At 35.8% G+C, this 26,408-nt stretch overlaps 1 protein-coding gene and 1 long non-coding RNA gene across 13 annotated transcripts in view; one reads left to right on the top strand and one right to left on the bottom strand.

The window, feature by feature from the left end:
• The window catches only part of WDPCP (WD repeat containing planar cell polarity effector), a 479,815-nt gene that overhangs the window by 190,753 nt on the left and 262,654 nt on the right, over positions 1-26,408 (top strand). For 11 of the 12 annotated variants that reach the window (XR_002516673.2, XR_002516674.2, XM_021924873.2 and 8 more), the window contains 2 exons: positions 15,508-15,696; positions 19,055-19,178. Coding sequence is in view for 10 of the 12 variants with exons in the window: in XM_021924873.2 (XP_021780565.1) it covers positions 15,508-15,696; positions 19,055-19,178 (313 nt within the window). In the remaining 2 variants the exon portion in view is untranslated. The remainder of the gene's footprint in view (positions 1-15,507; positions 15,697-19,054; positions 19,179-26,408) is intronic. The other variant, XM_021924877.2, reaches the window with a different exon arrangement.
• On the bottom strand, positions 618-15,554 carry LOC108581655. Its single transcript, XR_001894193.1, has 2 exons — positions 15,484-15,554; positions 618-764 (listed from the first exon to the last, which is right to left on the bottom strand). It is a non-coding gene; the product is annotated as an uncharacterized LOC108581655 (long non-coding RNA).

Raw genomic sequence — 26,408 nt, 5'->3', positions numbered from 1 at the left:
TCCAATTAGTGACCAAATCCTATCAATTTGGCCTTCTAAATATAGCCGAAATATCTCATTCAATTCAGCCTCACTGTCATTGCTTTAATCTAGACCTTCTCTATTTTACCATGATCAAGCAGAGGCCCTGTATCTATATTCTTCTGCCTTCCAGTCTTCTCATCCTACTCCCCAATTAATCCCCTGAGTGCTATCCTAGTGATCCTTCTAACAGTACAGATTTGGTCATGGATTCTCCAGTTTGAAATACTTAATGTCTTTTGTGGGAACATGGATGGAGCTGGAGGCTGTTATACTTAGCAAACAAATGCAGGAACAGGAAACCAAATACTGCACGTTCTTACTTATAAGTAGGAGCTAAATGCTGATAACTGATGAGCACAAACAAATGAACAGCAAACACTGGGGTCTACTTGAGGGTGGAGTTTGGGAGGAGGGAGAGAAGCAGAAAAGGTAACTAGTGGGTACTGAACCTAATACCTGGGTGATGAAATAGTCTGTCCAACAAGCCCCCATGATATGAGTTTACCTATGTAGCAAACCTACACATGTAGCCCAAAGCTAAAATAAAAGTTAAAAAAAGAAAAAAAAAAAATACTTCAGTGGTTGATAAGCCCTTTCCTGCCACTTGGTCTTTATCTCCCCAGCTGAGTTGCACTGCTGTAGCGTCCCAGCCATGGTGTGTGCTCTCACATTCACTCCTTCCATGTTGTGATGATAGTATTCCATTTGCCTGGAGTATCCCCACGATGCCCTCATAGAGTCTGCAAAGTTGGGAAAAGGTTAAATGTTCAAGTGATGATGTTAAACAAGAGGTAAAGCTAACATCTTCACTCTCATAGAACTTTGAAAATTACAGGCAACCTGTGTATGTGTGTGTATGTCTGTCTGTCTCTCTTTCTAAAAAATAAACAGTATGATTTTTCTCTTAGAAATTTTGTACAAAGCAATTTTCCTCAAGAGTTATTTTCAAATAGTTATTTTAACATTATACTTTACCCAAGTGGTATTAGGTAATTTATTGCTGAAAGTGCTAGACACTTTGTTAGATGCCTAGTCATCTTAAAATTGGATCTCATATCATTTAAAATGAACTTTTATTCTAGACAACATTCTACTTTCTTCAAACTAGAGTGATGATGAATTTTTAAATCAAGTTTATTGAGGTATAATTTACATAAATAAAATGCAAACATTTAAAATGTACAGTTAAGGCCAGGCGCGGTGGCTCACACCTGTAATCCCAGCACTTTAGGAGGCCGAGGTGGGTGGATCACCTGAGGTCAGGAGTTCGAGACCAGACTTACCAACATGGTGAAACCCCGTCACTACTAAAAATACAAAAAAATTACCTGGGTACGGTGGCACATGCCTGTAATCCCAGCTACTCAGAAGGCTGAGACAGGGAGAACCGTTTGAACCCAGGAGGCAGAGGATGCAGTGAGCCAAAATTGCACCATTGCACTCCAGCCTGGGCAGCAAGAGCGTAACTCCTTCTCAAAACAACAACAACAACAACAACAACAAACTACGGTTCAATGAGTTTTAGCAAATGTATATATCCTCATGATTACCACCACAATCATAATATAGAACATTTCCATTATCCCAAAAAATTCTCTCAAGGCCCTTTTCAGTTAATTCCCACCTCTCTGGAAGCTGATAAGTATTGATATGCTTTCCATTATTATAGATTATATTTGCTCATGTCCTTTGCAGCAACATGGATGGATCTAGAGGCCATTATCCTAAGTGAAATGGCCTGTAAAACAAAGTCAAAAACTGCACATTCTCATTTATAGGTGGGAGCTAAACAGTGGGTACACATGGACATACAGAGTGGCATAATAGACACTGGAGACTCCAAAAGGTGGGAGGGTGGGAGAGGGGTGGGGGATGAAATACTGCCTATTGAGTACAATGTTCACTATTTGGGTGATCGGTACAGTAAAAGCCTCAACTTCATCAATGCAATATATCCATGTAACACAACTGCACTTGTATCCCTAAATCTATAAAAAACATTTTTTTAGATAAAAAAATAGATTAGATTTGCCTTTTCTAGAGTTTCATAGAAATGGGATCATGTAGTAGGTACTCTTGTGTCTTGGTACTTTCACTCGGCATTATTCTGTGAGAATCTTCGATGTTAGTGTGTATTTTTGTATTTTGTTTGTTTGTTTGTTTATCTTACTGAGAGGTAGTTCATTATGTCAATACACCACAATTTTTTTAACTTTTATTTTTAGGTTCAGAGGTACATGTACAGGTTTATTTTATAGGTACATTTCATGTCTTGGGGGTTTGGTGTTTTGATTATTTCATCACCCAGGTAATAAGTACAGTATTCGATAGGCAGTTTTTCGATACTTACCATCCTCCCACCCTCCACCCTCAACTAGGCCCTGTCTATTGTTCCCTTCTTAGTGTCTGTAAGTACTCAATGTTTAGCTCCCACTTATAAGTGAGAAATGTGGCATTTGGTTTTCTATTCCTGTGTTATTTCATTTAGGATAATGGCCTCCAGCTGCATCCATCTTGCTGCAAAGCATACGATCTCATTCTGTTTTATGGCTATGTAGTATTACATGGTGTATATGTACCACATTTTCTTTATCCAATCTACTGTTGATGGGTATTTGGTTTGATTCCAAGTTTTTGCTATTGTGAATAATGCTGTGACAAACATACGTGTGCATGTGTCTTTATAGTAGAACAATTTATATTTCTTTGAGTATATACCCCTGTAATGAGATTGTTGGGTTGAATGGCAACTCTGTTTCAAGTTCTTTGAGAAATGACTAAACTGCTTTCCATGATGTCTGAACTAATTTACATTCCCACTAGCAGTGTATAAGCGTTCTCTTTTCTCTGCACCCTCACCAGCATCTGGTTTTTGTTTTTTTTTTTAAACTTAGTAACAGCCATTCTGACTGATATGAGATGGTATCTCATTGTGGTTTTGATTTGCATTTCTCTGATAATTAGTGATGTTGAGCATTTTTTTCATATGGTTGTAGTCTGCATGTGTGTCTTCTTTTGAACTGTCTATGTTCTTTGCCTACTTGTTAATGGGGTTGTTTGTGTTTTGGTTGTTCATTTGTTTAAGTTACTTATAGATTCTGGATACTAAACCTTTGTCAGATGCATAATTTGCAAATATCTTCTCCCATTCTGTAGGTTGTCTCTTTACTCTGTTGATTGTTTCTTTTGCTGTGCAGAAGCTCTTTAGTTTAATTAGGTCTCATTTGTCAATTTTTGGTTTTGTTGCAATTGTTTGTGGCGCCTTTGTCATGAAATCTTTGCCAGGGCCTCTGCCCAAATGGTATTTCCTAGGTTACCTTTCAGGGTTTTCATAGTGTTAGGTTTTACATTTAAGTCTTTAATCCATCTTGATTTGATTTTTGTATATGGTGTAAAGACGGGGTCCAGTTTCAATCTTCTGTGTATGGCTAGCCAGTTATCTCAGTACAATATTGAAAAAGAAGTCCTTTCCCTGCTTGTTTTTGTTGACTTTGTCAAAGATCAGATGGTTGTAGGTGTGTAGCATTATTTCTGGGCTCTCTATTCTGTTTCACTGGTCTCTGTGTCTGTTTTTGTACCAGTGCCATGGTGTTTTGGTCACTGTAGCATTGTGGTATAGTTTGAAGTTGGGTATGTTGTTATGCCTCCAGATTTGTTCTTTTTGTTTAGGATTGCATTAGCTATTCAGGCTCTTTTTTTGGTTCCATATGAATTTTAAATTAGTTTATCTTTTTTTCTCTTATTTATTTATTTATTTTTATTATGCTTTAAGTTCTAGGGTACATGTGCACAATCAGGTTTGATAAATAGGTATACATGTGATATGTTGGTTTGCTGCACCCATCAACTAGTCATTTACATTAGGTATTTCTCGTAATGCTATCCCTTCCCCAAACCCCCACCCCCGACAGGCCACAGTGTGTGATGTTCCCTGCCCTATGTCCAAGTGTTCTCATTGTTCGATTCCCACCTATGAGTGAGAACATGCGGGGTTTGGTTTTCTGTCTCTGTGATAGTTTGCTGAGAATGATGGTTTCCAACTTCATCCATGTCCTTGCAAAGGACATGAACTCATCCTTTTTTATGGCTGCATAGTATTCTATGGTGTATATGTGCCACATTTTCTTAATCCAGTCTATCACTGGTGGATATTTGGGTTGGTTCCAAGTATTTGCTATTGTGAATAGTGCCGCAATAAACATACGTGTGCATGTGTCTTTATAGTAGCATGATTTATAATCCTTTGAGTATATACCAAGTAATGGGATTGCTGGGTCAAATGGTATTTCTAGTTCTAGATCCTTGAGGAATCACCACACTGTCTTCCACAATGGTCGAACCAGTTTACAGTCTCACCAACAGTGTAAAAGTGTTCCTATTTCTCCACATCTTCTCCAGCATCTGTTGTTTCCTGACTTTTTAATGATCGCCATTCTAACTGGCGTGAGATGGTATCTCATTGTGGTTTTGATTTGCATTTCTCTGATGACCAGTGACGATGAGCATTTTTTCATGTGTCTGTTGGCTGCATAGATGTCTTCTTTTGAGAAGTGTCTGTTCATATCCTTTGCCCACTTTTTGATGGGGTTGTTTTTTTTCTTGTAAATTTAGGTTCTTTGTAGATTCTGGATATTAGCCCTTTGTCAGATGGGTAGATTGCAAAAATTTTCTTCCATTCTGTAGGTTACCTATTCACTCTGATGGTAGTTTCTTTAGCTGTGCAGAAGCTCTTTAGTTTAATTAGATCCTATTTGTCAATTTTGGCTTTTGTTGCCATTGCTTTTGGTGTTTTAGTCATGAAGTCCTTGCCCATGCCTATGACCTAAATGGTATTGCCTAGGTTTTCTTCTAAGGTGTTTCATGGTTTTAGGCCTAACATTTAAGTCTTTAATCCATCTTGAATTAATTTTTATATAAGGTGTAAGGAAGGGATCCAGTTTCAGCTTTCTACATACAGCTAGCCAGTTTTCCCAGCACCATTTCTTAAATAGGGAATCCTTTCCCCATTTCTTGTTTTTGTCAGGTTTGCCAAAGATCAGATTGTTATAGATGTGTGGTGTTATTTCTGAGGCCTCTGTTCTGTTCCGTAGGTGTATATATCTGTTTTGGTACCAGTACCATGCTGTTTTGGTTACTGTAGCTTTGTAGTATAGTTTGAAGTCAGGTAGCATGATGCCTCCAGCTTTGCTCTTTTAGCTTAGGATTGTCTTGGCCATGCAAGCTCTTTTTTGATTCCATATGAACTTTAAAGTAGTTTTTTCCAATTTTGTGAAGAAAGTCATTGGTAGCTTGATGGGGATGGCATTGAATCTATAAATTACCTTAGGCAGTATAGCCATTTTCACGATATTGAATCTTCCTATTCATGAGCATGGAATGTTCTTCCATTTGTTTGTGTCCTCTTTTATTTTATTGAGCAGTGGTTTGTAGTTTGCCTTGAAGAGGTCCTTCATGTCCCTTGTAAGTTGGATTCCTAGGTATTTTATTCTCTTTGTAGCAGTTTTGAATGGGAATTCACTCATGATTTGGCTCTCTCTTTGTCTGTTATTGGTGTATAAGAATGCTTGTGATTTTTGCACAATGATTTTGTATCCTGAGACATTGCTGAAGTTGCTTATCAGCTTAAGGAGATTTTGAGCTGAGATGATGGGGTTTTCTAAATATACAATCATGTCATCTGCAAACAGGGACAATTTGACTTCCTCTTTTCCTAATTGAATACCCTTTATTTCTTTCTCTTGCCTGATTGCCCTAGCCAGAACTTCTAACACTATTTTGAATAGGAGTGGTGAGAGAGGGCATCCTTGTCTTGTGCCGGTTTTCAAAGGGCACAAGACAAGGATGCCAGTTCCAGTTTTTGCCCATTCGGTATGATATTGGCTGTGGGTTTGTCATAAATAGCTCTTATTATTTTGAGATACGTTCCATCAATACTGAATTTATTGAGAGTTTTTAGCATGAAGGGCTGTTGAATTTTGTTGAAGGCCTTTTCTACATCTATTGAGATAATCATGTGATTTTTGTCTTTGGTTCTGTTTATGTGATGAATTACATTTATTGATTTGCATATGTTGAACCAGCCTTGCATCCCAGGGATGAAGCCAACTTGATCGTGGTGGATAAGCTTTTTGATGTGCTGCTGGATTCGATTTGCCAGTATTTTATTGAGGATTTCTGCATTGATGTTCATCAGGGATATTGGTCTAAAATTCTCTTTTTTTGTTGTGTCTCTGCCAGGCTTTTGTATCAGGATGATGCTGGCCTCATAAAATGAGTTAGGGAGGATTCCCTCTTTTTCTATTGATTGGAATAGTTTCAGAAGGAATGGTACCAGCTCCTCTTTGTACCTCTGGTAGAATTTGACTGTGAATCCATCTGGTCCTGGACATTTTTTGGTTGGTATACTATTATTATTGCCTCGATTTTAGAGCCTGTTATTGGTTTATTCAGAGATTCAACTTCTTCCTGTTTTAGTCTACGGAGACTGCATATGTCCAGGAATTTATCAATTTCTTCTAGGGTTTCTAGTCTATTTGCATAGAGGTGTTTACAGTATTCTCTGACGGTAATTTGTGTTCCTGTGGGATCAGTGGTGATATCCCCTATATCATTTTTTATTGCATCTATTTGATTCTTCTCTCTTCTTTGTTAGTCTTGCTAGCAGTCTATCAATTTTGTTGATCTTTTCAAAAAACCAGCTCCTGGATTCATTGATTTTTTGAAGGGTTGTTTTGTGTCTCTATCTCTTTCAGTTCTGCTCTGATCTTAGTTATTTCTTGCCTTCTGTTAGGTTTTGAATGTGTTTGCTCTTGCTTCTCTATTCTTTTCATTGTGATGTTAGGGTGTTGATTTTAGATCTTTTCTGCTGTCTCTTGTGGACATTTAGTGCTATAAGGTTCCCTCTACACACTGCTTTAAATGTGTCCCAGAGATTCTGGTATGTTGTATCTTTGTTCTCATTGGTTTCAAAGAACATCTTTATTTCTGCCTTCATTTCGTTATGTACCCCATAGTCATTCAGGAGCAGGTTGTTCAGTTTCCATATAGTTGTGCAGTTTTGATTGAGTTTCTTAATCCTGAGTTCTAATTTGATTGCACTATGGTCTGAGAGACAGTTTGTTATAATTTCTGTTCTTTTTCATTTGCCGAGGAGTGCTTTATTTCCAATTATGTGGTCAGTTTTAGAGTAAGTGCACTGTGGTGCTGTGAAGAATGTATATTTTGTTGATTTGGGGTGGAGAATTCTGTAGATGTCTGTTAGGTCTGCTTGGTGCAGAGGTGAGTTCAAGTCCTGGATATCCTTGTTAACCTTCTGTGTCATTGATCTGTTGAATATTGACAGTGGGCTGTTAAAGTCTCCCATTATTATTGTGTGGGAGTCTAAGTCTCTCTGTATGTCTCTTAGGACTTGCTTCATGAATCTGGGTGCATATATATTTAGGATAGTTAGCTCTTCTTGTTGAATTGATCCCTTTACCATTATGTAATGACCTTTGTATTTTTTGATCTTTGTTGGTTTAAAGTCTGTTTTATCAGAGACTAGGATTGCAACCCCTGTCCTTTTTTGCTTTCCATGTGCTTTGTAGGTCTTCTTCCATCCCTTTATTTTGAGCCTATATGTGTCTCTGCACGTGAAATGGGTCTCCTGAATATAGCACACCGATGGGTCTTAACTCTTTATCCAATTTGCCAGTTCGTGTCTTTTAATTGGGACATTTAGCCCATTTACATTTAAGGTCAATATTGTTATGTGTGAATTTGATCCTGTCATTATGATGTTAGCTGGTTATTTTGCCTGTTAATTGATGCAGTTTCTTCATAGCATTGATGGTCTTTATAATTTGGCATGTTTTTGCAGTGGCTGGTACCGGTTGTTTCTTTCCATATTTAGTGCTTCCTTCAGGAGGTCTTGTAAGGCATGCCTGGTGGTGACAAAATCTCTCAGCATTTGCTTGTCTGTAAAAGATTTTATTTCTTTTTCACTTATGAAGCTTAGTTTGGCTGGATATGAGATTCTGGGTTGAAATTATTTTCTTTAAGAATGTTGAATATTGGCCCCCACCCACTTCTGACTTGTAGAGTTTCTGCAAGCAGATCCACTGGTAGTCTGATGGAATTCCCTTTGTGGGTAAGCCGACCTTTCTTTCTGACTGCCCTTAACATTTTTTCCTTCATTTCAGCCTTGGTGAATCTGATGATTATGTGTCTTGGAGTTGGTCTTCTTGAGGAGTATCTTCGTGGTGTGCTCTGTGTTTCCTGAATTTGAATGTTGGCCTGTCTTGCTAGGTTGGGGAAGTTCTCCTGGATAATATCCTGAAGAGTATTTTCCAACTTGGTCCCATTCTCCCCATCACTTTTAGGTATACCTATCAAATCTAGATTTAGTCTTTTCACCCATATTTCATGGAGGGTTTATTCGTTTCTTTTTCCTCTTTTTTTCTGCAACTTTGTCTTCTCATTTTATTTCATTAATTTGATCTTCAATCACCTTTCTTCCATTTGATCGAATCGGCTACTGAAGCTTGTACATGCCTCACGAAGTTCTCATGCCATGGTTTTCAGCTCCGTCAGGTCATTTAAGTTCCTTTCTACACTGTTTATTCTAGTTAGCCATTTGTCTAACTTTTTTCAAGGTTTTTAGCTTCTTTGCGATGGGTTTGAATGTGCTCCTTTAGCTTGAAGAAGTTTGTTATTACCAACCTTCTGAAGCCTACTTCTGTCAACTCGTCAAAGTCATTCTCCTTCCAGCTTTGTTCCATTGCTGGCGAGGAGCTGTGATCCTTGGGAGGAGAAGAGGTGCTCTGGTTTTTAGAATTTTCAGCTTTTCTCTTCTGATTTCTCCTTATCTTTGTGGTTTTATCTACCTTTGGTCTTTGATGTTGGTGACCTACAGATGGGGTTTTAGTGTAGATGCCCTTTTTGTTGATGTTGATGCCATTCCTTTCTGTTTGTAAGTTTTCCTTCTGACAGTCAGGTCCCTCAGTTGCTGGTCTGTTGGAGTTTGCTGGAGGTCCAGTCCAGACCCTGTTTGCCTGGGTATCACCAGCCGAGGCTCTGTTGGAAATGCAGAAATCACCCGTCTTCTGCGTCAGTCATGCTGGGAGCTGCAGACCAGAGCTGTTCGTATTCGGCCATCTGGAACGGATCTCAAATTAGTTTTTTTTTTTTCTAATTTTGTGAAGAATGTCATTGGTAGTTTGATAGGAATAGCATTAGATCTGTAAATTGCTTTGGGCAGCAAAGCCATTTTAATGATATCGATTCTACCTATCCATGAGCTTTGAATGTTTTTCTATTTGTTTGTGTCATCTCTGATTTCTTTGAGCAGTGTTTTGTCATTCCTGTTGTAGAGATCTTTTACCTCTGTGGTTAGCTGTATTTCCTGGTGTTTTATTCTGTGGCTATTGTGAATGGGATTGTGTTGCTTATTTGGCTCTCAGCTTGGATGTCGTTGGTGTATGGAAATATTACTGATTTGTATACTTTAGTTTTGTATCGTGAAATTTTGCTGAAATTGTTTCTCAGATCTAGGAGCTTCTGGGTAGAGACTATGGGGTTTCCAGGTATAGAATCATATTTTCTACAAACAGAGATAGTTTGACTTCCTGTCTTCTATTTGGATGTATTTTATTTCTTTCTCTCACTTGATGGCTCTGGCTAGGACTTCCAGTTCTATATTGAACAGGAGTGGTGAGAGAGGGCATCCTTGTCTTGTTCCAGTTTTCCAGCTTTTGCCCATTCAGTATGATGTTGACTGTGGATCTGTCATAGATTATTATTCTTACGTATATTCCTGCAATGCCTAGTTTGTTGAGGTTTTTTTTTTTTTTTTTTAACATGAAGGGAGGTTGGATTTTATTGAAAGCCTTTTCTGTGTCTATTGAGATGATCATGTGGTTTTTGTTTTTCATTCTGTTTATGTAATGAATCACATTTAGTGATTTGCGTATGTTGACCTAAACTTACATCTAAGGATAAAACTTACTTATTTGTGGTAGATTTTCATTTTGATGTGCTGCTGGATTTGGTTTGCTAGTATTTGTTGAGGATTTTTACATCTATGTTTATCAAGGATATTGGTCATAAGTTTCCTTTCTTTGTTGTCTCTCTGCCAGATTTTGGTATCAAGATGATGCTGGCCTCATAGAATGAGTTAGGGAGTCCTTCCTCTTCATTTTTTTGGAATAGTGTCAGTAGGAATGGTACCACTCTTCTTTATACACGTGGTAGAATTTGGCTGTGAGTTGTTTGGTCCTAAGCTTTTTCTGGTGGTAGCCTTTTTATTAGTGATTCAGTTTTGGAGCTTGTCATTGGTCTGTTCAGGCATTCAGGTTCTTCCTGATTCAATCTTGACAGGGTGTACATTCCCAGAAATTTATTCATATCTTCTAGGTTTTCTAGCTTGAGTGCATAGAGGTGTTTCTAATATCCTCTGAGGGTTTTTTGTATTTCTGTACCACAGTTTTTTAATCCTTTCACATATTGATGGACATTTGGTTTGTTTCCAGGTTTTTGCTAACAGATTAAAAATGCTATGTACTTTCATCTATAAATCTTTATATGAATATATATTTTCATTTCTCTTGTCAAAAACCTACAAGTTTAAAATGACTGGGCCATATGCTAAGTGTTTGTTTAACTTTAGAAGAAATTGTTTTCTTTTCTTTTTTTTTTTTTGAGACAGAGTCTGCCTGTCGCCCAGGCTGGGAGTGCAGTGATGCCATCTCGCTCACTGCAAGCTCCACTTCTCCCGGTTCACGCCATTCTCCTGCCTCTCAGCCTCCCGAGTAGCTGGGACTACAGGCTCACTGGCCACCAGCTAATTTTTTTTTTTTTTGCATTTTAGTAGAGACAGGTTTCACTGCATAGCCAGGATGGTCTCGGGATCTCCTGACCTCGATCCTACTCGGCCTCGGCCTCCTCCCAAAGTGCTGGGATTACAGGCGTGAGCCACCGCGCCCGGCCAGAACTGTTTTCTAAAATGATTGTGTCATTTAGCATATCAGCAATTTATGGCAACTCTATTTGCTCCAAGTTCTAACACTTGAAATTAATGGTCATTTTAATTTTACCCATTCTAGTAAGTGTGTCATGGTATTAATTTGCATTTCTCTGGTGACTGTTGGAATTGAGCGTCTTTGGAATTGATGAAGTGTCTTCAAATCTTTTGCCCAAATTTAATTGAATTTTTTGTTTACTTATTCTTGAGTCGTTAGAGGTTTTTAATATATATTTTATGAATACAAGGTCTTTGTAAGATACTTGTATTGTGAATATCTTCTTTCAGCCTGTAGTTTACCCTTTCATTATTTTATCATTGTGTATAAAGTAGCAGAAGTTTTTAATTTTAATGAAATTCAATTCATAATGTTCTTTGTTTTATGGCTTTTGCTTTTCATGTCCTAAGAAAACTGTTTAATGTAGGGTCACAGGGATTTTCTTCTAGAAGTTTTGTGGGCTTAGCTCTTACATTTAGGTTTATGGTCTATTTCATGTTAATTTTTTGCATATGGTATGAGGTATGGGTTGAGATTAATTTTTAATATGAATATTTATTGTTCCAGCACCAGTGGTCAGAAAGAGTATTCTTTCTCCCATTGAATTACTTTGACCTATCAATAACTGTATTGTCTTTTAGTGAATTAAATGTCTGTACTTAAGCAAGTACCATTCTGACTTAATTCCTGTGGCTTTACATTAAGTGGTTTTACAGTAAGTCTTGAAATCGGGTACTGTTAGTCTTTCAACTTTATTCTTCTTTTTCCTATTATTTTGACTATTCTAGATCCTTTCCATTTCTATATAGTTTTGAAAGTGGCTTGTTTCACCTGATGGGATTTTGACTGAGATTGTGTTGTATCTATAGATCATTTTAGGGAGGAATGATTCTTAACAATATTGAGTATCCTAATCCATAAAAGTAGTACCTCCCTCCAGTTATTTAGGTTTTCATTAGTTTCTCTCTGCATAGTTCTATAATTTTAAGTGTAAAGGTCTTGTACATGCTTTTGTTATATTTATCCCTAAGTATTTTATGTTTTTGGATTATATTGTAAATATTTTTAATTACAATTTTTATTGTTCATTGGGATTATGTAGAAATAAAATTTTAAAATATTGACCATATATCCTGCAATCCTGTTAAACTCATTCTTAGCTGAAGTGACTTGGAATCCTTAGGATTTTCTACATAGATGATCATGACAACTGGATTTAGAAGTTTTACATCATCTTATCTAAACTGTGTGCTTTTTATTTTATTCTCTTCACTTGTTACAGCTAGGACATCTGGTACAATATTAAATAGACATGGTAAGAGAGGACATCCTTGCTTTGTTTCCAATCTTTGGTGGAAAACGTTCAATCTTTCACTATAAGTATGATGGTATTACATTGAGGAAGTCCCTTTCCATTCCCAGTCTGCTGACATATATTATCTTGAGTGGATGTTGAATTTTTTTCAAGTGCTTTTTCTGCAGCAATTGAAATGATTATAGGTTTTTTTTCTTTCTTCTCATCATAAGGTAAATTATATTGATTGGCTTTCACATGTTTAAGCAACCTTGCATTTGTGGGAGTAATCTTGCTTGTTCATGATATATTATCTTTTTAATATATTGCTGGATTTGCTAATATTATGTTAAGGGTTTTTGTGTTTGTTTATGGGAAATATTGGTCTGTAGTTTTCTTTTTATTGTAATATCTTCATTTTTGGTGTCAGTGTAATTCTAACTACATGAAATGAGTTGGGAAGTATTCTGTCTTGTAATTTGAATTGTATTGAATTTATGTTATTTCCTCTTTTGTTAATTTTTTTTTTTTTTTTTACGTATTACTATTTTTTTTAGAGACACAGTCTTGCTATCTTGCCCAGGTTGGACTTAAAACTCTTGGGCTCAAGCAGTCCTTCCACCTTCGCCTCCTGTGAGGCTGGAACAATAGGTGTGCGCCACTGTTCCTGGCTTTATTATTTCTTCCATTAATGTTTGAGAGAATTCACCAGTGAAAACATCTTAATATGCAGGTCGTGTTTAATTATGTGTGTGCATTGGTGCACGTGTGTGTGTGTGTGTGTATATGTGTAAATTTTTTTTTAACAATGACTTCAAATTTAAATAATATAGAGCCATTCAAGTTTATTCCTTCTTGAGTGAGCTTTGATAGTTTGGGTCTTTTAAGAAATCCATTTCATTTAGGTTATATTTATTCAGATAAAAACTAATTATTCACTGATTTTAAATGTCAGTAGTTCTGTAGTGATCATTCTTATTTTGGTAATTGTATCATCTCTCTTTTTTCTCAGCTGAGACAGAAGTTTGTCAATTTTACTGATCTTTTGAAAGAACAAGCTATTGAATTCATTGATTTTTCTATATTTGCTATTTCCTATTTATTGTCTTTATTATTTCCTTCCTTCTGTTTACTTTGGGTCTTACTTTAATTCAATTAAAAATGTTTTCTAATATACTTTGTGATATTTTTTTCTTTGACCGATAGGTTATTTAGAAGGATGTTGCTTAACTTCTAAATATTTGGAGATTTTCCAGATAATTTTTCTTATTGATATTTAATTCTGTTGTGGTCCGAGAAAATGCTCTTATGATTTTAAAACTTTTAAATGTATTTAGCTTCATTATATTACCCAGAATATGCTCTATCTTGTTCAATGTTCTGTGTGCACTTAAAAAGAATGTATTTTACTGTGGTTGGGTGCAGTGTTTTATAAATGTCCGTTAGGTCAAATTCATTGATAGTGTTTTTCAAGTATTTCCTATACTTATGAATTTTTTGCTTACATATTCTCTTGATTAGTAAAAGTGCTGAAATCTCCAATTATAATTTGATCGATTGATTGATTAATTGATTGAGACAGAGTCTCACTCTGTCACCCAGGCTGGAGTGCAGTGGTGTGATCTCGGTTCAACGCAACCTCCACCTCCCAGATGCAAGCGATTCTCCTGCTGCAGCCTCCCGAGTAGCTGTGATTACTGGCCCCTGCCACCACACCTGGCTAATTTTTGTGTTTTTAGTAAAGACTGTTTCGCCATGTTTGCCATGCCTGTCTTGAACTCCTGACCTCAAGCAGTCCGCCTGCCTTGGCCTCCCAAAGTGCTCAGATTACTGGCATGAGCCACCAGCCCTAGGCACCAATTATGATTTTAGATCTGGGTTTTTCTCCTTTTAGTTCTGTCCATTTTTGCTTTATTATTTCACAGCTCTGTTATTAGGTGAATTTAAGGATTGTTATCTTTCTTCATGAATTTTGGATCGTTTTTGTAAAGGTGTAGAATTCTAGATTAATTTACTTTTTACCTCTCAGTACTTTTAAAATGTCTTGTTATTGTTTTCTGGATTACATAATTTTAGATGCAAAGTCTGTAATCATTCATATCTTTGCTTTTTTGTATATCCAGTGTATTTGTTTTTTCTGTGGTTGCCTTTTGAGGTTTTCTCTTTATCACTTTTCAATGATTTTATTATGATTATATGTTAGCTTTTCTTCTCAATAGATGAGTTCTTTCTCTTGTTACTAGTAGAAGTATTAATAGGGTATAGGTGGAGTTAACAGACCTCAGATATTTTTGGTTTCCTGCAAAGTTCCTATGGATTAATATCTACTGCTAAGGAACCACCCTGATTTATGAGGACTTCCAATGCTTGACTGCAGGCTCATGAAGGTTTTTGGACAGTCACATTCTTTGATTTTACCAACACAAAAGGAATAGTAAAGTTTTACTGCTTAGTATAGTCAGGGCAATTCCCCAGATTCCCTATCAAGTTGAGTCCTGTTAATAGCACAAGTTTTCATTTTGATGTGATTTGAAGTTAGTATGAAAAATTTTAGCATCTTTCTCATGAACTAATACATTTTTTAAAATCCTGAAGCCTATAACTATTCCAGTTAAATGATGATGATAGTAATAAAAAGAATTACAGTAATATTTTATAATACTTTGTGGCTTAGAAAGTAATTTCACATATGTTTTTTCATTTTCTTTCATGATTATTTGTACTGAGAGGAAGTTTTTTAGACTTTAATCAGTAAACATTGAAGAAAAAAAGATTTTGTAACCTACCATTTTGAAAAGATTAAAAAAGTTACATAAAACAAACAAGCAAAAATCTGTTTAACAGCTCTAGTACTTATTGTCATTTAATACACAGAAATTATTAATTTCAAATGAGGTCAGCCATATTTAAAAGACAATAAAACCACAACAGAATACCACCCCCCAGTCTTTGTTTTATGCTCTTGGTCCTAAGAGTAAAAGTGAATTTTCTTTCATTTTAAAAGGATCAACAGATGTGTTTTTGTTGTACCAGTGTATCTTACAGCAAATATTAGTTGAGAAGGAGATCAGTCCCACATTTCTAGCACTTATGCAAGCAATATAGGTTTTTTTCTTTATGGAAAAGTTAACTCTTTTTGTTATTCTACTTTTATTTTAAAAGATTCACCTGGTTTTCCACGTTTTGTGATAGGTGTCTTCACTCAAGGACAGCTGGGCCTGGTAGACATCATCTTCCAGTACATTCACTGTGATGAGATCTGTGAGGCAATAAACATCCTGAGCAGCATGAACTGGGACACTCTGGGCCATCAGTGCTTTATCAGCATGAGCTCCATTGTAAACCATCTTCTTAGACAGAAGCTCACTCCAGAGAGAGAAGGTCAGACTTGAAATGTTTTTCATAGATGGGTTTTGTATATACATGAAATATATTTTATTGAGTTATTTTTTGAGGTTGTTTTTGAGTCATGGCATTGGAGAATAAATCATAAAAATGTTAGTGCTCTATTAAAACTGAAAGGATCAGATATCAAATAATTGCTCCCATGTGGTACTTACTGTATAGTATTTGTCAACATAAAGAACAACTTTTCTGTATATGCTTATGTCGGAACTTACACTGCAGTCATTGTACAATTCAGTCTAAGCTCACAGATGGAACGTGCTCACATTTCAAACTTTGATCAAAAATTTCATGTACTCCGTGGGGTCTGCTAGACAAAGAGCACCAAATAAAGGTCTTTATTCCTCCCTCACATTAGACATCAATATTTTTTTCTCACACCCAAGTCCTCTGTCCAGACAATAGTCCTTAACACTTACTTTTTTTGTATATCTGAATTGTAGCCCAGGCTGCTCCTTCTTGTTTTCCTTATTCTGACTTATAGTTGTGACACTCTTCTCTCTTCTGTCTGCTTGGATTTCCTTACCTTTGCCCAATAAGTAATTTTGTCTATCGGGATCTAAGATGTTTAATTTTAAAAGAGAAGTTAAAAAAGCTAAGGTCAGGGGGTGGGCAGTGGGGAATGCTGTGACACATACAATAATGAAATAAATCTTTATATTTGCCAATTATCCAGTATTATTTTTCTTGTAAGTTATTTAATTAATGTACAATGCACCTAAACATTCTAACATTTGCACCTTTCATATCTTTGTAGTAAGCACTGACATTAATGGTGGAAAATCATGGCCAATGAGAAACTGTCCCTAGGTAATTTACAAGATAGGAGGAACAGGAAATATGTCAAAAGGTCTTTACTTGGAGAGCTTTTCTTTTCTATTTCTTTGCATTTTTATAGATTTTTCTTATCCTACCTTATTACATTGCCAAAATAAACAAGTTGTTTGGAGAGAATTTTGTAGGTAATCTTCATTTTAGTAATTTTAGAGAAGAATAATTAGTAAGCACATGCTCTTCCGGGAAATCTATATCATGGGTCTTGGCCCAAGTCACACATGGCCCACAATAAATATTTAATATTAATTGAATGTTCTTTTTGGAGGTAGTTAAAATTTATCTAGGGAAATTCCAATATTTTTCTTTATATATTTAGAGACAGAGTGTCACTCTGTTGCTTAGGCTGGCATGCAGTGGCATGATCTCGTCTCACTGCAATGCCTGCCTCCTGGGTTCAAGCAATTCTTCTGCCTTAGCCTCCTGAGTAGCTGGGATTACAGATGTGCACCATCATGCCCGGCTAATTTTTCTATTTTTAGTAGAGGGGTTTCACTATGTTGCCCAGGTTGGCCTCAAGTGATCTTCCTGCCTCAGCCTCCCAAGGTGCTGGGATTACAGGCATGAGCCCGTACTGCACCTGGCCAAGAAATTCCAGTATTTTTACAATGAGAAAATGCCTAGTGCATGGCCCACTACTTAGGTAATCAATGAGTATTAGCTAAAAATAAAAAGAAGAGTATAACTCCATAATTTTAGGGTATAAGGTACTACTATAATATTGCTGCCTGCAGAGTTATCTTAACTAATTATTTCTTAGTATTGATATACTGTAACGACTGAGTGTATACTTAAAAAAAAAAGAAAGAAAAAATTTTAAAAAGCAAGGTCCCTAAAGAATGCTTATGTTAAGAGATCATAAATTTACAATTAAAGAAGAAATATCGAAAAGATAAAACATTGACTCTCAGCACACTGAAAATTGCTAGCACCTTAGCGAATTTGTCTTGTAAGATTACTGTGTTATAGGAAAGATTATTAGGGAATATACAAATGGGCATTATCAGATTCTTGATATTTTCAAGGAACCATATTGGGGAGATGGGGAAATAAAAAGCTTGTATGATACTAGGCTATTAAAATAAAAATTTTCCATGATACTGGGTTATCAGAATATGTACATTTTAAGTAGGTATGTGCATTTCCCCCCAGGTAACTGTAAAACATATTTCTAAAACATTCAGAATTTTTTTTCTCTCTTGAGACTTATTCTATCTGAATCTAACAAATTTGACATGGTAATTTGTTTCCTTTTATTAGCGGAACCCAGTGAGCTCTTTTATTTGTAGCCGTATTGTAGTTATCTTTGAGATCTTCATTTCTGCCTTAAACATCAAGCTGCGCTAGCTAATGAATCTATAACTGTGCTGGGAGTTATGAGTATTCCATGTAGGTTCGAACATTTCAGATGTACAAAACATGCTGTCAAGAAAACAAGCAATGGGAAGAGAATCTGGCTTGTTTTTACAATAGCATTGCTGTATTCAATTTTAATCTAAATTGACTGCTGCTTTGAAAGAAAATACCCCTAAAGTTCATCTTACTTTACTGTCTAGATTTGAGATTAAAAAAAGAAATTACTAACAGCTTAGCCAAGTCCATAGTAATTATTCTGATGAGGCATTTAATACTTTCAAACCCAAATATGCCTAAAACTAAAGAGTTTTGCTAAATAAGGAATTGTTTATTCAACCCAGTGCTAGTAGCATAAAAATCAGAGGAGTCTTACTGTGAACTGTCGTGTTCTCATACATACTCTTACTCTCACCATTATGGTAATTACTTAACTTGCAGATATTTCTGGGAAAAAAACCTAGTCCCATGAGCATGTCTTTGTAAAATTGTGAAACAGGCAAAATGTGCCCTTTCCCCCAATCTTAGCCCTCTAGTTTATTAAAACCTGCCTCTCCAGTCCTTCTTTCCTCTCCCAGAGGTCTTAGCTTTCACACTTGGATAAAACCAAGACTTTTGCTGTTTAGGGCAGAACTTAGTGAAGATATAGGGACATTCACGGTTGTCTTAAAATTGCAGTAGAGACATATTTCTACTCCAATATGGCTGTTTATTTGTATTATTTTAAAAAACATTTCTGCTATATCAATTCCAATTCCCAGTGAAGAAAGGTCAGTTTTCTCCTTTTAGCCAAAGAGAGTAAATATTTAGCACACTGTGAGTTGATTTTACTGGAAGTACTAGTTCAAACTGTGTTACTTTGATGAGTCACTGTTTTAATTACCCATTTGTGGTGAGAGGTTGGTTCATTATGGATTTCTTCAGTTTTGACAGCTTTTTGTTGCTCAGAGTCATTGTCAGCTTTGCCTCAAGTGAAAGTTTATACACAGGTTTGTTTTTGTACCAGCTGTCATATTTTAATTTCATCTTTCCTGCAAGCTCACGTTTCATCCAAGTTTGCAAAACCTGACTGACTGCAAACACGAGTATTTTGTTGTAATTGAAGGAGTTTCACTTGTTTTAGTGCTGCTATGTTTGAATTCCACAGCACAGCTTGAGACAAGCCTTGGAACCTTCTATGCTCCAACAAGACCACTTCTGGATACCACTATATTGAAATATAGAGACCAAATCAGCAAATATGCAAGGAGATTCTTCCACCACTTGCTCAGGTGAATGATATGTTTGGATTGATTAGTGTCAGACTAATTACTTATTTCAGGAGACACCCTCTTTAATTAAAATACTCCATAGTAAGGCTACATGTTTCCTAACAGTCCATCTCTTCAAAGAGATATACATCTTCTTTTGATCTTACTTAATTTGTTATTGTTTTCATTTTAAGGAAATATTTGAATATTATTTGGGGGTTTTATATCATCAGTACTTTTTAATATACCTTCCCCTTTAATATGAAAGAACAAATATCAGCTATGTAAAGTCAATGTAGAAATATTAACTGGAATTGTGCTACTAGCACTAAGTAAATATTTTCTTTTTAATTGAAGTCTAATAATATGAATGTTCTGTAAAGCTCTGAGACAGTCATTGGTTTGTTTTTCTTTCAGACTTACTGTAGAAAAACTTGTCTGTTGTCTGCTCATATAATGTGGCAAGTTTCTAGCTTCACGGTACCCCATTTTCTCTGCTTCAAATGGGTATAACAAATTTTGTTAACCTTAGAAAATAATGTGAAAAATAATGTCAAGAAATTTCTCTAAGTATTGCAGAAGTTGAAGGAAAAATATAATAGCATATATATATATATATATATATGAAGTTCAGACATCAGGATTAATGGATGGACAGAAGGAAGACGAATGCATGGATAATTTAGGGATACATATATAAATGTGGCAATACTGTAAGTAAAAGCAAGCAAGCAATTAGCACACAATTTAAAGCAGTCTGGAGTGAATGAAAAGAAATATGATAAAATAAGCATATAATAGTCTCCAAGGTATTAGTTAATGTTGTATTTCTTAAGATGAGTGGTAAATATCAGGGTATATTAAAAATTATTTTTAACTATGTGTATATATACACATACATATAGGTATGTTTGTGCATTTTTGCATATATGTATACGTATATGTATAGTATACTTTTATATATGATATGTTGTATAGTGGAAAGTAACAGAGTTTTCAACTGTGTACCAAAAAGGAGGATTACATCACGGAGTTGAGTTTAGAGTTTTAATTTTACTAAAATATAATCTGTTACAGTGTTTTCACTCTTTCAAGGGCTTTGATGTATATTCTCTTATTTTGTTCTCAGAAACCCCTGTTAAAGCAGTAGTATCATTTAACAAATGAGTAAACTGAGGCATAGATAAGTGGCTTGCTTAGATCGAATAACAAGTTATTGGTGGTGCCAGATCTTTGAACTGATTTTGATTCCCTGTTCCTTACTCTTCCCTTAAAACCATTTATCTATTATTGGTTGTATATTTTTTAGATCCTAGCTTATAAAATAACTGGAAATTTTTATTCACTTAAGAGTAGACTATTTGATAACTAATTTTGACTGCCCAAAAAGAAGGGGGATACTTCAGATTGGTCAAGATTTGAGAAGTTGTATTGTGTAAATATTCATGTTCTATAATTAGATTTTTATATATAAAGCGGCATTTTGAAGTCTACCAAGCAGTGAAGCCTCTGGAAAACAGCAATTTTAGAAACTGAGAAATGTTAAAATATTGCAAGGGTTATGATATGTAATTGAATCTTGCCTTTTCATCTGAATGATGTTAGCATATTCCAAGACTCTTCATATAAATGAGGCTGTCTTCTGTGAATGAACATATGGTGAAAGTGCTGGGGTTAACGTCACATTTATTTGGACTTAGAGCTTTGTTCTTTGTCTCATTGCTAATATTTGTTTCTCTGTTTCTGGGGAAAATTAATGAATTTTCCTCCTGCCTAAAGAGCCCAAAAAGATGAAAGTGAATAAAACAGAAGTTTTGGAAGCATATTCTTTATGTCCTCACTGTCTCTGGCTTCTGAGACTGTATACAGTGATTTAGTGTTTGCATAAGCATCATATTTGTAACCATCCTGCTGGCTCTAGGATGCTTTATTCTACTAATGTGCAATTTTTTGTTCATTGGTTTTTCTCAAATGGTTTTCTAATTATTTTTTGGACATATTTTGATAAGGTCACTATTATTGTTATTATTATTATTCTCTAGCTTTTCTATGTGGTTACATCTGGAACTAGATGTTTTCCCTTGGGGTATACTAGCTTTTTCATGTTTCTTCTTTTGCATACTTTGCTACTATTTCAATTATAATGAATGTTTTATTAGTTCTTCTTTTGATAGTAGGCTATACAGTATTATGAAAAAAGAAACAAAAGTTTTGAAGAAATTAAATGAGATAGCTTAAGTTGGAACCATTCTTTTGTTTAATGTGCTACCAAGAAGTTCTCATGCTTAGAGGAAGAGAAACAGGCCAAATACCTTTTCGTATTTGTGAAGTGCTAGAATTACATTACTCCCTGTCCTTTGGTTAGTCAATATTTTAATACTCTGAAAAAAGAAACCTTATTAGATAATGGAATAAGCTCTAAACAAAAGACCATCATAGAGAATTTTAAATTAAAGATGAGGAAAAGTAGCCCCACAGAGATTAGGGGCGTGCCTAAAATTACTCACATGGGACTCAGATTGCCTGTATCTGGATTGGATTATTTTGATAAAGAGTAAAATACTAAACTGGTTTTAATTTCATCCAGCATATGAAGGGTAAGGTCATAGTACGAATTTGTGATAATACACAAGTATACCATGTAGATTATTAAAATAAATATTTTATATACAATTTTGTTTTTCTCTTGAGAGGAGAGGAATTCTACAGACATTGCTTTATACTTTTTGGTCTTTTTTGTCTTTAACAAATATAAAAAACTACTTGAAAGCCTTTTTCCAAATTCAAACAAATCTAAACTTGAAAACTCACTTCTTGTCTTTTTGTATGCAAAGTGATCAATTTTCATAAAGAAATGCTCCCTAGAAATGTAAATTATGCTCCTAATGTTAAAAATAGGAAGAGAAAACGGTAGAAGCACAGCTTGATATGGTAGCTAATAAAGTGTTTATTATAATAAATAAAATTTTAAAGAGATGATATAATCTAATTTATAAAATCATTAAACTGGAAGACACTTACCTACAGAAGGTAAATGCAACTTTGCCTAAACTAAGTTTAAAAGGTAGTCAGCTGCCTCCATGAAATTGAATAGGCTTCCACAAGTACTGAATAGGGAAGTGATGGCAAGTGAGAGCTTTTCATCATAAACAAATAGAAACTATAATAGGGACCCCTAAATATTGATGAAATGAAAGGGCAAACATTTCAAATGAATGTGCCACATATGAGGCTTATTACTAACATGGAAATATAATATATTATAAAAAGTTAATAATTTATTTTTAACTTTTCCCCCTTGTTAACTGTGAGACTGTTGTTTTCTGACTCAAATGGTGTTATGTGATTGTGGCATAGAGAGTTGTACTTTTTGAATGCTTATAAAAATGTTAAGCAAAATTTGGGGAATGTGAGATTTATTGCCTAGAAATAAATTTTTTTTTGCTTATGAAATATTGGTGGGGAAATGTATTGATGTCAGCATTTTCCTTTGTAATGTAACAACAAAAAGTAATATGAATTGATGGATAAATAGAGGGATAGATAGGTAGATATGTGATAAGCAATATTATAAAATGATAAAGTCAGAATACACATGGTAGATAATCTTTTAACATTGCTCTATGTTGGAAATTTTTATAATAAGATGTTGGGGATAATATATTAGAGTCAATATTTACACTTAGAATTCAGAAAAAAAGGGCCATCTTTTGGAAATGGCTTTTAGCTTATGTAAAATATATATGATAGGCAAAACAAAAATCATTTTGTGACTAAAACAGTTCTTAAGCAATTCCATGTATACATGACTTTTTCAGTTATACTTTTCACTGATGGAACATATATAGTAAATACAACATCTGTATGAAATCATTTTAAAGAACGTGAATACTAAAAAAGTTAACCTGAGAACATTCAAGGCAACAAGATAGAATGATTTTTAGAGAAAAGCTCCTAGTTAGATCATCCAAAAAATGCTAGATAGTATATTCAAAATATTTATTGAAAGCATGGTTGAGCTGGCAGTAAAGTAAGGGAAACAGGCTGAAATGATAAGGATGCTTGATTCCACAAGAGTAAGCAAACTCAACGTTCTCCTGGAGGGCATCTTCTGGCTCTCAGTAAGATAGGTGCTTGGTTTACAAAGGTTGCATACTCAGAGGATAGGAGACATAACTGAGAGCTCATGCAGAATGGGAGGTTGCATCAGACATCCATACATAAATCTAGAACCCTTGAATGGGACAGCATCCTTCCTGAGAGAACTAGAATGAAGGAAGTCATGAGATGCAAAAGGAATGGTAGACAAAAAAAAAAAAAAATCATAAACTTGTGGAAACCTAGTAAAAATTGATCCTATAAAGCATATACACCAATGTCTAATTCAGGGGGTTAAAAATTAAAATCTTGGACAATAACTACATATAAATCAGAAGAGGAGTAAAGAGAGTTAAAGCATTCTAAGGTCCTTATACTTTTCAAGAGGAAGATAAAGATATTTATTAATTCTAGATTTTAGTAAGTGAAATACAGAATTTCTAGGGTAATCACTAAAAGGAAAGAAATAGAGTATATAATTTTCAAGCAAGGAGAGGGAAAACGTTGGATAAAGAAAAAAACCCCAAAGATGGCAAGAATTAGGAGAAAGTGCAGCATGAAGGGGAAGAAACATGGGAAAAAAGATGGAAAATAGAAAACTCATGATGAGATACTAGCAATGAATCAAAAAATCAATAATCGTTGTTAATGTAAAACAAACTTTCCTCAGTTTTTGTTTTTTTTTAAAGATATCTAAAACAGAGAAGGTAGCTGGGTGCTGTGGCTCACACATGTAATCCCAGCATTTATGGGAGGCCAAGGCAGGAGAATCGCTTGAGCCCAGGAGTTTGAGACCAGCCCGAGCAGTGCTGTCTCTACAAAACATTTTTTAAAAAATTAGCCAGGCGCATGGTGGCGCATGCCTGTAGTCCCAGCTACTTGGAAGGCTGAGATGGGAGGATCGCTTGAGCCTGGGTGTTCACATCTGCAGTGAGCCTTGTTCCTGCAACTGCATTGGGCGACAGAGCAAGACCGTATGTCATTAAAAAAAAAAACACCAAAAAACAAACAAAAAAAACCCTCAAACAAAGAAAGTTTAAATGTCAGAGAATGTAAAAAAATTTATACCAGATAAATACTCCAAAGAGAACTAATATAGTAGTAATGGGTTTGTTTGTTTGTTTGTTTTGAGATGGCGTTTCACTCTTGTTGTCCAGGCTGGAGTGCAATGGAGTGATCATGGACCCCTGCAACCTCCGCCTCCTGGGTTCAAGCAATTCTCCTGCCTCAGCCTCCCAGGTAGCTAGGATTACGGAAATGTGCCACCACGCCCGGCTAATTTTGTATTTTTAGTAGAGACGGGGTTTCTCCATGTTGGTCAGGCTGGTCTCAAACTCCCAACATCAGGTGATCCACCTGCCTCGGCCTCCTAAAGTGCTGGGATTATAGGCATGAGCTACAGTGCCCAGCCTATAGTGGTAATGTTATACAAATAGTCTTTAAAGCAAAATCTTTAGTAGAGATTACTAGAGATCAATACTGACAGAAAAATCAATTCACCAGGAAGATATAACGGTTCTAAATGTGTGTAACATAGCTTCAATGTACACAAAACAAAAGTCCACTGTCAATAGTTAAAGAATTTTAACTCCTTTCATTTAGTAATTGATAGATTAAGCAAACAAAGTGTCAGGAAATAGGTGATTTGAACAATACTGTATAATTGAAATCTTGACTTAATGGACATGTGTAGAGTCCAACAAGTGGAGACTATACTTTTTTCCCATGAATAAACATTCATATAAATTGACCATATTCTAGATCATAAAATTCATGAAAATTTCTCTTTTTTTTTTTTGAGACAGAGTTTTGCTCTTTTTGCCCAGGCTGGAGTGCAAACCTCGGCTCACCGCAACCTCCGCCTCCCGGGTTCAAGCGATTCTCCTGCCTCAGCCTCCCGAGTAGCTGGGATTACAGGCATGCACCACCACCCTGGCTAATTTTGTATTTTTAGTAGAGACGGGGTTTCTCCATGTTGGTCAGGCTGGTCTTGAACTCCTGACCTCAGGTGATCCACCTGCTTCGGCCTCCAAAGTGCTGGGATTACAGGCGTAAGCCACCGCGCCTGGCAATATGTGAAAATTTCAAGGAGTAATTTTTATTTACTCCACAATTAATTACTGAGTACCACATGCCAGGCACTTAGCTAAGAATATGGCAAAGGGCAAAACAGACCAAAAAAAAAAAAAAGTTCATATATTTGCCCCTGCCTAAATCTCATGTTGAAATGTAATCCCCAGTGTTGGAGGTGGGGCTTGGTAGGAGGTATTTGGATCATGGGGGTGGATTATTTATGGCTTGGTGCTCCCTGTGATAGTGAGTTCACAAGGACAGCACCAAACCATAAGGGATCTACTTTCATGACCCAAATGACCATATTTGGTTGGTTAAACGTAGGTGGCTCTCCCTCCTCTTGCTCCCGTTCTTGCCATGTGAGATGCTGGCTCCCCGTTTGCCTTCTGCCATGAGTGAAAGCTTCCTGAGGCCTCACCAGAAGCTGAGCACCATGCTACCTATACAGGCTGCAGAACCATGAGCCAGTTAAATCTCTTTTCTTATATAAATCTATTTTCTTTATAAATTTCCCAGCGTCAGGTATTTATAGCAATGCAAGAATGGCCTAATACAATAAATAAGTGGGTAAAATACATAATATGTCAGGTAATGATATGTGCCATGAAAGCGAACATGCAGGGACAGGGCTAGGAAGTATTGGATGATGGGTGAGTGGACTGCAGTTTTAAATAAGATTGCCAGATTTCTTAAATTTTACTCCTGAGGTAAATTATCTTGTTCTCCCTCATTCATCTCACCTTAGCCTTAGCCTTGGCCCTGGAAAATACAAATTGTTATGAAAAAGGCTTTTTTGGGGGAGTGGAGGCTTGTTTTACAAAATAAAGAATCATACTATTAAAAAGATTGCCAGGGAAGGCCTCACTAACAAGGTAAAATATTAGTTAAATCCCAGCAGTTTGGCTGGAGCAGTGAATGAGAAGGAGAGGAATGAGACAATGGGTCAGAGAGGCAGCAAGTGGCCAGGTCATACAGGACTTTGTAGATTCTTGTAAGGAATTGAGAGTATTCTCTTGAATAATAGGGGAACTCAATAGATGATTTGAAACTATCTGTTGAATGGATAACTCAGATCCTGTG

This window comes from Papio anubis, chromosome 14 (assembly GCF_008728515.1).
Source record: "Papio anubis isolate 15944 chromosome 14, Panubis1.0, whole genome shotgun sequence".
Classification (NCBI taxonomy): domain Eukaryota; kingdom Metazoa; phylum Chordata; class Mammalia; order Primates; family Cercopithecidae; genus Papio; species Papio anubis.
This window is presented reverse-complemented; position numbering and strand designations above follow the sequence as displayed.